The following is a 14,570-nucleotide window of genomic DNA, read 5'->3' as shown; positions in this document are numbered from 1 at the left end:
TCGTCCAAGAAGACGCTGTTGCAACTGAATCGGAGGGATTTACGTTCATAAATAGTCAGAGAGGTCTCATGCTAACTAACATCGTAATAGTTTAAAGTCATTTTTGTCATTTTTTTGTCAGAGTCAAATTATTTAGCCAGTTTTTATGCTATTTATACTTCTATTGTCATTGTACGCGTTCAAAATCGACCGAAGCAGTTTATCCGACTCACATGGAACATGTTGCCCAATGCTTCATCGTAGAAACTGAGCCGGAAGTTTTTTTTTATCAAGTATAAGATTTTTTATCAAGTATAAAATCCCCGATTTATAAAAACAAAATGACAAGTTAATAACTTTTGAAGCAGTTTTCCAGCCGTACAAGGATCATGTCGTCCATTAAGACACTGTTGAACTGGCTCAAAAGACATTACATTTACAACTCTATTAGATACTTTCTCCCATTATCTCATTCCTAATTTTATAGATTATTTTTTAATCTTTTGTTTATTTTGGAGGCTCGATTGCCAAATCATATAGATTGGTCTGTACGATGTCATTCTTGTCTTTATGGTCAGAAGGTATAAAGTATACGTTCCTTTAGTTACTTTGTTTGCCTAAGTTATTGGTGTCAATACTATCAAACACAATATTAATTATGTCTTGTAAAAAGTGGAAACTGTTCGTGCATTTAGTCTATTTTATTGTTATTCCTTTGTCAAGGTATTACTATTATTATGTTCTAATAAGTAGCTTGATCGTTTCCAAACTGTCATTATCTATCATGTACTAATGATCAGTTATGAGTCAGCTATAGGATTCACTTTTCGGTGGCAAAGTAAAGCTTCTTCACGCCTATTCCCTACTACATATAAGTAAAAATTATCGTGAATGAAGCCGTCATAAGATTATTCATATACCATCATTATAATGTGCGGTATTTTTTATTATTGCTCTTTGAAGTGAGGCATAACAAAATAAAACTGGCACCACGTTCCTAGTTTTGAAAAAACTTCTACTCAGTGAATCCAGCAGTCGATTCCCTACGAATGTCTTGAATACTTTGTTTTTCCATAAATGCCTAGCTAGCTAAATGTAAGCGTGGCTACGACTCATCGTCACAGGGAACGCACCAGAAAAATATTGCCGAAAAGAAGAGAACTCACATCATTATCACTGATGGAAAAGGCCTCTGCCTGACTGCACTACCATTCAAGGCTCCAAGACACGAGATCCGTTGGATCACATGCAAATGCCGTAAATTAGTGCGTCAATGCCAGATATGTAACGCGGCACCAAACAAAAATAGTCAACATGTGATACCACCACGACAGGATATGTCTTTGGTTGCCATATCAGTGCAAATGGCGTAAGCCGACCCACCGCGGCAAGGTAACATATCCGAGGGGAAGGAAATTCACAAAAGGCATGTTTCCGGGAATACTCCTCAACAATTAAGACCGTTTTGCAAGTCAGAACAATTGCAATATTTCTACAGAATTTATTCAGTTGCATGGCAGCTGAGAAATTCAGATTGAATTCTACCGCGTTTATAGCATATTTTTTATATAAATGCCAGAATTTGCTTAACAGCCCCTAACAGGAATATTTTTCGGTGTGTCTGAGAAATCATTGCAAAACAATTCAAGATTGAGATCATATGGTACAATATATTTCTATGAAAATAAATAACATAATCTAGGTCGTTTTATATTCTAGTATCAGTGCATCATTACAAAATAGTTACATATTCATTCCTAATTCATCTATTTGACCATGCATTACTCAATCATTCATTCCACTTCGTTTATTCTACTCATATCAATTGATAAATACTTTCTAGTCAACTTCTTCGACGGTTGGCCCCGTTCGGCCGCCAAATCCTCCCGCTTGTTGACCACAACTCGAGGCTCCTGCTCCGGTTCCACTTTGATGCAATCGAGTCATGATCGGACTGCAAACTTGACTCAACTCCTTCATCTTATGTTCAAATTCCTCCTTTTCGGCCATCGTATTTCCGTCCAGCCATCGGATTGTCTCGTCACATTTGTCCCTCACAGTGGTCTTATCTGATTCACTCAGCTTATCCCCAGCGGAATCAAGGGATTGTTTTAGCTGGAAGCAGTAGCCTTCCAACTGGTTCCTAGCAGAAATGCGTTCCCGTTGCTTCTCGTCCTCTTCCCGGAATTTCTCCGCATCGGAAACCATTCGATCGATATCAGACTGACTGAGTCGGCCCTTGTCGTTCTTGATGGTGATGTTCTTTTCCTTGCCGGTGCTTTTCTCCTTGGCCGAAACATTCAGAATGCCGTTGGCGTCCATATCGAACGTGACTTCAATTTGGGGAACCCCTCTCGGTGCTGGCGGAATTCCCGAGAGGTCAAACTGTCCCAATCGGTTGTTGTCCCGGGTCATGGCACGTTCTCCCTCAAATACTTGGATTGATACTCCTGGCTGATTATCTGCATAAGTTGAGAAAGTTTGCGTTTGCTTGCACGGGATTCGGCTGTTGCGATCAATCAATTTTGTCATAACTCCTCCGGCTGTTTCGATTCCCAATGAAAGTGGGGCCACATCGACAAGCAGCACATCTTGAATCTTCTGGTCCTTATCGCCGTTAAGGATGGCAGCTTGCACTGCAGCACCATATGCCACAGCCTCATCTGGGTTGATGGACAGGTTCAACGATTTTCCACAGAAGAAGTTCTGCAGCAGTGATTGGACTTTTGGAATGCGAGTTGATCCACCAACCAGAACAATGTCGTGAATCGTGCTTTTGTCCATCTTGGCATCAGACAAAGCTTTTTCAACTGGTTGAAGTGTCGAACGGAATAGATCCGAGCACAATTCCTCAAATCGAGCGCGTGATATTTTTGTGTAGTAATCGATTCCGTCGATAAGAGCGTCGATTTCGATTGTGGCCTCAGTACTGGATGACAATGTTCGCTTGGCTCGTTCACATGCCGTTCTCAAGCGACGGAGTGCTCGAGCATTCGATGAAATATCTTTCTTGAACTTGCGTTTGAACTCTTCGACAAAGTGTGTGACCAGTCGATTATCAAAGTCCTCTCCTCCCAGATGAGTATCACCTGCTGTGGCTCGCACCTCGAACAAAGAGCCTTCATCGATGGTCAGAATAGAGACGTCGAATGTGCCACCGCCCAGATCGAAAATTAAAACATTTCGCTCGCCTTTGAGATTCTTGTCCAGTCCATAAGCCAATGCCGCTGCCGTTGGTTCATTGATAATTCGCATCACATTGAGTCCGGCAATAGCTCCAGCGTCCTTTGTGGCTTGTCGCTGGGAATCGTTGAAATACGCAGGAACTGTGATGACTGCATTTTTGACAGTTTGCCCCAGGTAAGCTTCAGCCGTTTCCCTCATCTTGACCAAAACCATTGAACTGATTTCTTCCGGAGCAAACCGTTTCCTCTCACCTTTGAACTCTACTTCTATTTTCGGTTTGCCAGCATCGTTGAACACCGTGAATGGCCAGTGTTTGATGTCGGCCTGGATTTTTGGATCGTCAAACCGGCGTCCAATCAGTCGTTTGGCGTCGAAAACTGTGTTCTTCGGATTGAGTGCCACCTGGTTCTTGGCCGCATCGCCGATCAAACGTTCCGTGTCGGAAAACGCCACATAACTGGGAGTGGTTCGGTTTCCCTGGTCGTTGGCAATGATTTCCACTTTTCCATGCTGGAACACTCCCACGCAGGAGTATGTCGTTCCCAAATCGATTCCGATTGCAGACATTTTCACGTTTATGTAACTAATATTTGCCACTCTTTAGTTCTAAATAATTCACTGTATTCACTATTACTTTAGTCTGTCAATAAATTATTGAATTTCACTCCAATATTTGAATTTGCTTGCTTTCGCGCTTTGTCGCTTTTGCTTGTGCTTCGCTCTCTTGTTTGAACTGTAATGACGAGAGGAGCTCGAAACGGCGCATATATAGTGAAAGCGAGCAGATCTAGAAAATTCAGGTAGCTTCTTTGGTGGTTCGAGCAGTTTCGTTTGCGTATCTCGAATGTTTTCGTTGTCACATCGTCAATGTGTGCGTCTTGAAAGTTCTAGTACATATGCGCGTGCTCAGTATTCATGTCATGCATATTTTAGGCGTATGTAATGTACCAAGTTTTGTTATGATTTATCGTTCCATTTGAATAAGAATTTACGTTTGCGATCGATACACATTTCGCATTGATGATTCACTGAAACATTTTTACATTTCACGTGTATAGGACGAGAACACCAACAAATATGATTGCACCACAACCCCGTTTTCCATAAAAATCGTTGTTGGTCGAGTTGAGTGCCTAAAGAACACGCCGAAAATTAAAGCAATGATGAAATTGAAGGAGATTAATTGCAACCTAATCCCGCGCTTAATCTTCACTCATAGGTGTACACATTTTTTCATGCAAACACTCAACTCAACTAAAACGGTAGCGCGAATTTCCTTAGATATTCCATAATTATCTTCAAGCAAATCATATTGGATCCATCTTCTCCTTAGCATTTCACTCTTGGCTCGTCTAACTTGATGCAAAAATTAGTCAAATATATCGAAAATAGCATTGATAGCGAACGTAAACTCTTCTGGATATCAAAGGATAAATCAAAACAAAACATAATACGATACATGCGACAAGCCCATGATAGGCATTATGTGGATGCGTAAGGCGCATTCATACTAGAAATTTTGAGACGCTCACACATTGACGATGTGACAATAAAAACATTCGAGATACGCAAACGAAGCTGCTCGAATCATTGAAGAAGCTACCCGAATTTTCTAGATCTGCTCGCTTTCACTATATATACGCCCGTTTCGAGCTCTTCTCGTCATTATAGTTCAAACAAGAGAGCGAAGTACAAGCAAAAGCGACAAAGCGCGAAAGCAAGCAAATTCAAATATTTGAGTGAAATTCAATAATATAGTGACAGACTAAAGTAATAGTGAATACAGTGAATTATTTAGAACTAAAGAGTGGCAAATATTAGTTACATAAACGTGAAAATGTCTGCAATCGGAATCGATTTGGGAACGACATACTCCTGCGTGGGAGTGTTCCAGCATGGAAAAGTGGAAATCATTGCCAACGACCAGGGAAACCGAACCACTCCCAGTTATGTGGCGTTTTCTGACACGGAACGTTTGATCGGCGATGCGGCCAAGAACCAGGTGGCACTCAATCCGAAGAACACAGTTTTCGACGCCAAACGACTGATTGGACGCCGGTTTGACGATCCAAAAATCCAGGCCGACATCAAACACTGGCCATTCACGGTGTTCAACGATGCTGGCAAACCGAAAATCGAAGTCGAGTTCAAGGGTGAGAGGAAACGGTTTGCTCCGGAAGAAATCAGTTCAATGGTTTTGGTCAAGATGAGGGAAACGGCTGAAGCTTACCTGGGGCAAAGTGTGAAGAATGCAGTCATCACAGTTCCTGCGTATTTCAACGATTCCCAGCGACAAGCCACAAAGGACGCTGGAGCCATTGCCGGACTCAATGTTATGCGAATTATAAATGAACCAACGGCAGCGGCATTGGCTTATGGACTGGACAAGAATCTCAAAGGCGAGCGAAATGTTCTAATTTTCGATCTGGGCGGTGGCACATTTGACGTCTCTATTCTGACCATCGATGAAGGCTCTTTGTTCGAGGTGCGAGCCACAGCAGGTGATACTCATCTGGGAGGAGAGGACTTCGATAATCGATTGGTATCACACTTTGTCGAAGAGTTCAAACGCAAGTTCAAGAAAGATATTTCATCGAATGCTCGAGCACTGCGTCGCTTGAGAACGGCATGTGAACGAGCCAAGCGAACATTGTCATCCAGTACTGAGGCCACAATCGAAATCGACGCTCTTATCGACGGAATCGATTACTACACAAAAATATCTCGTGCTCGATTCGAGGAACTGTGTTCGGATCTATTCCGTTCGACACTTCAACCAGTTGAAAAAGCTTTGTCTGATGCCAAGATGGACAAAAGCACGATTCACGACATCGTTCTGGTTGGTGGATCAACTCGCATTCCAAAAGTCCAATCACTGCTGCAGAATTTCTTCTGTGGAAAATCGTTGAACCTGTCCATCAACCCAGACGAGGCTGTGGCATATGGTGCTGCAGTGCAAGCAGCCATTCTCAACGGAGATAAAGACTAGAAGATCCAAGATGTGCTGCTTGTGGATGTGGCTCCACTTTCACTGGGAATCGAAACAGCCGGAGGAGTTATGACAAAATTGATCGAACGTAACAGCCGAATCCCATGCAAGCAAACGCAAACATTCTCAACTTATGCAGATAATCAGCCAGGAGTGTCAATCCAAGTATATGAGGGAGAACGTGCCATGACTCGGGACAACAACCGATTGGGACAGTTTGACCTCTCGGGAATTCCGCCAGCACCGAGAGGGGTTCCCCAAATTGAAGTCACGTTCGATATGGACGCCAACGGCATTCTGAATGTTTCGGCCAAGGAGAAAAGCACCGGCAAGGAAAAAAACATCACCATCAAGAACGACAAGGGCCGACTCAGCCAGTCTGACATCGATCGAATGGTTTCTGAGGCAGAGAAATTCCGAGAAGAGGATGAGAAGCAACGGGAACGCATTTCTGCTAGGAACCAGTTGGAAGGCTACTGCTTCCAGCTAAAACAATCCCTTGATTCCGCTGGGGATAAGCTGAGCGAATCAGATAAAACCACTGTGAGGGACAAATGTGACGAGACAATTCGATGGCTGGACGGAAATACTATGGCCGAAAAGGAGGAATTTGAACATAAGATGAAGGAGTTGAGTCAAGTTTGTAGTCCGATCATGACTCGATTGCATCAAAGTGGAACCGGAGCAGGAGCCTCGAGTTGTGGTCAACAAGCGGGAGGATTTGGCGGCCGAACGGGGCCAACCGTCGAAGAAGTTGACTAGAAAGTATTTATCAATTGATATGAGTAGAATAAACGAAGTGGAATGAATGATTGAGTAATGCATGATCAAATAGATGAATTAGGAATGAATATGTAACTATTTTGTAATGATGCACTGATACTAGAATATAAAACGACCTAGATTATGTTATTTATTTTCATAGAAATATATTGTACCATATGATCTCAATCTTGAATTGTTTTGCAATGATTTCTCAGACACACCGAAAAATATTCCTGTTAGGGGCTGTTAAGCAAATTCTGGCATTTATATAAAAAAAAATATGCTATAAACTCTGTAGAATTCAATCTGAATTTCTCAGCTGCCATGCAACTGAATAACTTCTGTACAAATATTGAAATTGTTCTGACTTGCAAAACGTTCTTAATGAGGAATATTCCCGGAAACATGCCTTTTGTGAATTTGTATTTTATGTTCGAGATTTCTTTTTTTCTCGGTTCCAAGAGATGAAATACGCTATGCTAAAATTAAAGCTATATTTGAACTCTATTTACGTGGAATACGATCACAAATATTTTCCATTTTTGTATTATCGGAAATGAAATATACCAATTACCTGTTCCTGGTTTGAAAACGAATAAGTAGCAAACTCGCATGTTTTAGTCTACTCTGCGTTTCTTATAAAATTGATGGAGTGCCTCTGTGATAAGATTTAGATCCAACGTGGTATTACTCATACCCTTAGTTTATGTGGGAATGTGGAATTACCCCAAAGTTATTGCGAAGCAACGGATTGTCGGTTTCGATAGTGTATAGTTCTGCTACCTTTGCAAATGTTCGGTAGACAATGTCCATGTTCACCGTTGCTTTAATCGGACATTTTTCAAACCTCTCTACTGTACCACTTATCACTTTGTAGGCGGTATTAAGGGTTCTGGTCGCTTGAAAGTTCTCACACTCCAGCTTTTGGTTTTTATTGTAGACTAGCTGTATGTACCCGGCCTTGTCCGGGATTGCCGGTTTGATTCCGCAGCTGTTGGAATTGCCAATTTGATTTCGCTAAAACCAGCTGATAATCGATAATCCCCGTGTTTTGTTGTTGATACTTCCTTAATTGATGAGAAGATCAAAAGACTGGTTAAAGAACATCCAATGATTAAAAGAAGATAGATATCGATTTTAAAAACATTAATTCCGACAAATAAATTCTTGTTATTTAACAAATGACGTCGATATTTCATCCGCAACCCTTGATTTCGATCCGTCCAACATTATACGAATCAGCCGTATCAGTTTCGCCAGAAATCCATGTTCAAGCATAATTTGCCATAATTCATTCCGTTTCACTGAATCGTGCGCTGCCTTGAAATCAATAAACAGATGATGTGTCTGCAAGCTGTACTCCCGGAATTTATCAAGGATTTGTCTCAGGGTAAACATTTGATCCGTCGTTGATCAGCCCTCATGAAAACCTGCTTGGTATTCGCCGACAAAAGACTTTTCAAGCGGTCTCAATCTGTTGAACAAAATACGGGACATAGTTTTGTACGCCGGATTAAGGAGAGTTATTCCTCGGTAATTGGCGCACTCCAGTCTGTGCCCTTTCTTTAAGAGAGAGGGCAAATGAGGCTGTCCAACCAACTAGCAGGCATTTCCTCGTCTTCCCATATTTTCGACATAATATGGTGCAGAACTTCTTAAAGCTGCTCACTGCCATGTTTGAAAAGTTCAGCCGGGAGCTGGTCTTTCCCCGCAGCCTTATTGTTTTTCAGCTCTTTAACAGCTTTTTCAACCTCATCTAGTGTAGGTGACTCCACAGCTTGTCCATCGTCGCTAATATTTATTCTGTTCATCGATGCACCGTCAATTCCACTATTCAACTATTCCACATGTCGTTCTGCTCCATTTTTCCCTGCGCCTTGCTAATGTCACTTGTTCTTCATATTCTTTCTTCTAGCTGCGGTGGGTACGTTTTTCGGCTGCTCTTGCTTCATTGTACCGATATCTATACGATCGAGTACACGACACCAACATCTGGCTTCTGGCAACATTTTTCTCGTCTGTGACTCTCTGACACTCCACATCGAACCAACCCGTCCTGGATCGCCTCTGTGCAGTGCCTACCACTTCTAGTGCTGTTGTGCTCACCACTCCATGGATCGACTCCCATAGATCGTTGATGTTGTCGCTAACGTTGATTGCACTTATCCGTTCGTCGAGCTTCTGGCGGTACTCACCCGATACTCCTTCCGTCGATAATCGCTGGATATTGTAACGCATCGTTCGCTGTGATCATTCGTTCGATACAGTTGACAACCATGATGGAATTTTACTGACAACGAGGTAGTGATCAAAGTCAATGTTCAGACCTCTGAATGTCCGCACATCGATAACATCCGAAAAATGGCAGACATTCACTAGAACATGGTCGATCTGGTTGCAAGTTTCACCTTTTGGGTGTCTCCAGGTGTGCTTTCGGATGTTCTTTCGTGCAAAGTAGGTGCTACTGTTGGCCATCCCTGTGGCAGCAGCAAAATTTACTAGCCGTAGGCCATTGTCATTGGTAGCGGAGTGAAGGCTCTCCCTACCGATTATGGGACGGAAAACGTCCTCTCTACCGACCTGAGCATTAGCGTCTCCGATAACAATTTTCACGTCATGCGTTGGGCACTCTCCATAGGCTTTATCAAGACATTCATAAACGTTTTCTTCACGTCGTCGGATTTATCGTTTGTCGGTGCGTAAACGTTGATTAGGCAGTAATTGAAGAATTTGCTCCGTATCCTCAATACACAGATTCGTTCGCTAATGGGTTTCCACCGCATCACTCGCTTCATCTGCTTGCCCATCACAACGAAACCAACTCCATGCTCTGCTTTTTCACCGCCGCTGTGATAGATGTTATACTTGAATGCAGTGTTGGTCGTGGGGTCCACGGCTCGGAATTCACGTTCTCCGGATCTGGGCCATCGGACTTCTTGAATAGCGTCCACGTTCACTCCAACCTTCTGCAGTTCGCGAGCCAGAAGGCTCACTCGTCCAGGTTCATTTAGGGTCCTGACATTCCAGTCGTTATTGGCACAGAATTCTGCTTATTACTCCAGAGCCATGATTTCTCACAAGTCATGACACGCTCATAGTCCATTTCATTGAAGTACAACAGAGTCCACCGACAAGCCCCACAGACTCCGCAGGTCGAACCCCTTATTCTGGCTAATGTCAGATGGTCAAAAGTTCCCAAACCACACTACCAACTAAGTACGCAATTCTTATCTGGTGGTCGATTGCCGTCAGCAGCGCGACATTGAAACTTGTTGGCAATGACCAGAGCTACATATGTAAAACGCTCCTTTCCAGATATTGTGTTACCATTTTGGAGTATTTTCTACTGATCCTCCTGCATAGAGTATTCAGCGCTTTTTTGCTAAAACGCAACCGTACCCAAACGTAAGATGAAATACGAGAAAAACAAAAAGGTTGGAAGGCAGAGGAATTATATCAAAAGAGTTATACCAAATGGACGTTGATCTCATTGTCTATGATTGGAATAAGAACAACGGACAGAAATACCTGCCGAATCAGATATCACAAGCTAAATGTCTTTCAATTTTATCCAACTCATGTGTTGGACAATTATAGTCTTATAAGTTTGCGATTTTGCACCAAAACTTTGAAAAAATTGCAACGTAAATGGATACGATGGGTCAACAAAGCGCGATTCGAAGGATCAGAAAATGTTGCGTTCTACTTCTGCTATTGAATAAAACGTTCAACCTGATTGCATTTTGCTAAGAAAGTGAGCAATTGAATGATTAGCAACGAGGATGTACTCAATCGGCCTGCTAGATTTCTATGGCAACTACGATTGCATAAACCGAGATATTTTTGAATAACTATGTTTTGGAAGTATATCAACAGCAACAAATAGCAATATGAAATCGAAAACTACTTTTGCTTCTTATAGAATAAAAATTAAAATTGATCGTTGTTGATTTTTACAGTGATTGGAAACATGTAATGAAATTAATGACAATCGGTAATTTAGGAATCTATGACAAAAGGTCGAAAGACAAAAGGTCGAAAGGACAAAAGGTCGAAAGACAAAAGGTCGAAAGGACAAAAGGTCGAAAAGACAAAACGTCGAAAGGGACAAAAGGTCGAAAGGACAAAAGGTCGAAAGAACAAAAGGTCGAAAGGACAAAAGGTCGAAAAGGTCAAAAGGTCGAAAATGACTAAGGTCCAAAATGGACAAAAGGTCGAAAGGGACAAAAGGTTGATCAAGAACAAGTTGATAACAAATTGGGTGTATTCCGAAAGAATTTATGAAATGCATTTAACTTCAAGTAGAAATAACACACTCATCACATCAATCAAAGTTGAAGAATGAGCAATTTTCAAAGAAGGAGTAATTACTATGAAACAATATTATGAATATCTAGATAGTTCTGTTAGAGATAAAAGATTGTTGATTTAGGAAATGAATAAAACTTGTATTGCGCGAGACAGAGTTGTCCTATACAATTGGCAAAAAAAGTTGCTTTTAAACTATTTTTAGCAATTAAATGAAATTCAATAGATGAAAATCTAGGTTTTCTGAATGCCGCTTCAATCTGTCAAAAGAGTGTACTCCGTAGCCACCCAGGTGCACGCATTGAAAATACACCGGCGTGTAAAATACGCCGGTGTATTTGTTCTGCACCATTTTGACAGATCGAAGTGACATTTATAAAACTCAACATTCATCTATTAGTTGTACTCACTGAATGAATTTTATTTATTTGTTAAAAATTATGAAAAATAAAAGATCAGAGTTTTTGCTAACTGTATAGGACAACTCTGGTGCTAGATTGACTCTCTCCGTTTCAGTTCCTTGTCCATTTCGACCTTTTGATCTTATTGATCTTTAGTTTCTTTCGACCTTTTGTCCCGTTCGACATTCTGTCCGTTTCGACCTTTTGTCCCGTTCGACGTTTTGTCCTTTCGACCTTTTGTCCCTTTCGACCTTTTGTCCTTTTCGACCATTTGTCCCTTCGACCTTTTGTCTTTCGACGTTTTGTCTTTCGACTTTTTGTCCCTAACCCGTAATTTAGAACACTTCGCAAATTTGAATTTCCCGAATAAACATTCAATACCGAAAATCTAAATTTTAATACAAAATTTAATTTAAAATAAAATTTTATTTATATTTGCTCTAATTATGATGTCAGACCATTAAATAAAACCATCACCAAGCTAGCTGCCTCCAGGGCCGAGTAGATTACTTCCAGGATCCTACGTAAGACTAAATTACACGAAAAATGATCATTTCCACAACACGGGTGTGATAAAACATGAATTTCGGAATGTTAATTTTCACATTGAATAGCACAAATAAAGTTATAATAGTGATAGCAACATATATTTACAAAATTATCATAATTAAAACTATTCAATTTTTTCAGTCGCACTTTAATGTTCTACATAAAACTGAAGAACGATTAATCTAATTATCTAATTTTGGTGACTCTATTTGGTGTTTTAGTCAACTTCTTCGACGGAGGGTCCTGATCGGCCACCAAATCCTCCTGCTTGTTGCCCACAGCTGGATGCTCCTGCTCCTGCTCCACTTTGATGCAATCGAGTCATGATCGGACTGCAAACCTGGCTCAACTCCTTCATTTTATGTTCATATTCCTCCTTCTCGGCCATCGTATTTCCGTCCAGCCATCGGATTGTCTCGTCGCACTTGTCCTTCACTGTGTTCTTGTCCGATTCACTCAGCTTATCGCCAGTGGATTCAAGCGATTGTTTCAACTGGAAGCAGTAGCCTTCCAACTGGTTCCTAGCCGAAATGCGTTCCCGCTGTTTCTCGTCCTCTTCCCGGAATTTTTCTGCCTCGGAAACCATTCGATCGATATCAGACTGACTGAGTCGGCCCTTGTCGTTCTGGATGGTGATGTTCTTTTCCTTGCCGGTGCTTTTCTCCTTGGCCGAAACATTCAGAATGCCGTTGGCGTCCATATCGAACGTGACTTCAATCTGAGGCACGCCTCTCGGTGCTGGCGGAATGCCCGATAGATCAAATTGTCCCAATCGGTTGTTGTCCCGAGTCATGGCACGTTCTCCCTCAAATACTTGGATTGATACTCCTGGCTGATTATCTGCATAAGTTGAGAAAGTTTGCGTTTGCTTGCACGGGATTCGGCTGTTGCGATCAATCAATTTTGTCATAACGCCTCCGGCTGTTTCGATTCCCAATGAAAGTGGGGCCACATCCACAAGCAGCACATCTTGAATCTTCTGGTCCTTATCGCCGTTAAGGATGGCAGCTTGTACTGCAGCACCATATGCCACAGCCTCATCTGGGTTGATGGACAAGTTCAACGATTTTCCACAGAAGAAGTTCTGCAGCAGTGATTGGACTTTTGGAATGCGAGTTGATCCACCAACCAGAACGATGTCGTGAATCGTGCTTTTGTCCATCTTGGCATCAGACAAAGCTTTCTCAACTGGTTGAAGTGTCGAACGGAAAAGATCTGAACATAGTTCTTCAAAACGAGCACGAGATATTTTTGTGTAGTAATCGATTCCATCAATCAGAGCGTCGATTTCGAAAGTGGCTTCAGTGCTGGATGACAAAGTTCGCTTGGCTCGTTCACATGCCGTTCGTAAGCGACGCAGAGCTCGAGCATTCGATGAAATATCTTTCTTGAACTTGCGCTTGAATTCTTCGACAAAGTGTGATACCATTCGATTATCGAAATCCTCTCCTCCCAGATGAGTATCACCTGCTGTGGCTCGCACCTCGAATAAAGAGCCCTCGTCGATGGTCAGAATAGATACGTCGAATGTGCCACCGCCAAGATCGAAAATTAGAACATTTCGCTCGCCTTTGAGATTCTTGTCCAGTCCATAAGCCAATGCCGCTGCCGTTGGTTCATTGATAATTCGCATTACATTGAGTCCGGCAATGGCTCCAGCGTCCTTTGTGGCTTGTCGCTGGGAATCGTTGAAATACGCAGGAACTGTGATGACTGCATTTTTGACATTTTGTCCCAAGTAAGCTTCTGACGTTTCTTTCATCTTAACCAAAACCATGGAACTGATTTCTTCCGGAGCAAATCGTTTCCTCTCACCCTTGAACTCGACTTCGATTTTCGGTTTGCCAGCATCGTTGAATACCGTGAATGGCCAGTGTTTGATGTCGGCCTGGATTTTTGGATCGTCAAACCGGCGTCCAATCAGTCGTTTGGCGTCGAAAACTGTGTTCTTTGGATTGAGTGCCACCTGGTTCTTGGCCGCATCGCCGATCAATCGTTCCGTGTCGGAAAACGCCACATAGCTGGGGGTGGTTCGGTTTCCCTGATCGTTGGCAATGATTTCCACCTTTCCATGCTGGAACACTCCCACGCAGGAGTAGGTTGTTCCCAAATCGATTCCGATTGCAGACATTTTCACTTTCAAGTCACTAATATTTGTCACTTTTAAATTTTGAATAATTCACTGTAGTCACTATTACTTTAGTCTGCCACTAAATTATTGAATTGCACTCCAATATTTGAATGTTCTTGCTTTCGCGCTTTGTCGTTTTCGCTTGTGCTTCGCTCTCTTGTTTGAACTGTAATGACGAGAGGAGCTCGAAACGGGCGCATATATAGTCAAAACGAGCAGATCTAGAAAATTCGGGTAGCTTCTGTGGTGATTCGAGCAGTTT

At 42.1% G+C, this 14,570-nt stretch overlaps 3 protein-coding genes across 3 annotated transcripts; 1 reads left to right on the top strand and 2 right to left on the bottom strand.

The window, feature by feature from the left end:
* Positions 1-1,629: 1,629 nt before the first annotated feature.
* On the bottom strand, positions 1,630-3,902 carry LOC134226438 (heat shock protein 70 B2-like). Its single transcript, XM_062707210.1, has one exon. It carries the CDS (start codon positions 3,730-3,732, stop codon positions 1,819-1,821), a length of 1,914 nt encoding a protein of 637 aa, XP_062563194.1. The 5' UTR covers positions 3,733-3,902; the 3' UTR covers positions 1,630-1,818.
* Positions 3,903-4,838: 936 nt separating this feature from the next.
* LOC134226446 (heat shock protein 70 B2-like) lies at positions 4,839-7,105 on the top strand. Its single transcript, XM_062707221.1, is given in 1 exon segment — positions 4,839-7,105. A coding segment is annotated over 1 exon segment (1,914 nt). The 5' UTR covers positions 4,839-5,002; the 3' UTR covers positions 6,917-7,105.
* Positions 7,106-12,262: 5,157 nt separating this feature from the next.
* Positions 12,263-14,475, bottom strand: LOC134226428 (heat shock protein 70 A1-like). The gene has a single exon (XM_062707197.1). The coding sequence runs from the start codon at positions 14,306-14,308 to the stop codon at positions 12,395-12,397; it is 1,914 nt and encodes a 637-aa protein (XP_062563181.1). The 5' UTR covers positions 14,309-14,475; the 3' UTR covers positions 12,263-12,394.
* Between the last annotated feature and the right edge of the window lie 95 nt (positions 14,476-14,570).

The sequence above is a fragment of the Armigeres subalbatus genome, chromosome 1, assembly GCF_024139115.2.
Source record: "Armigeres subalbatus isolate Guangzhou_Male chromosome 1, GZ_Asu_2, whole genome shotgun sequence".
NCBI classification, from domain to species: Eukaryota; Metazoa; Arthropoda; class Insecta; order Diptera; family Culicidae; genus Armigeres; species Armigeres subalbatus.
Note: the sequence above shows the minus strand (reverse complement) of the source record. Positions and strands in the feature narration are given on the sequence as shown.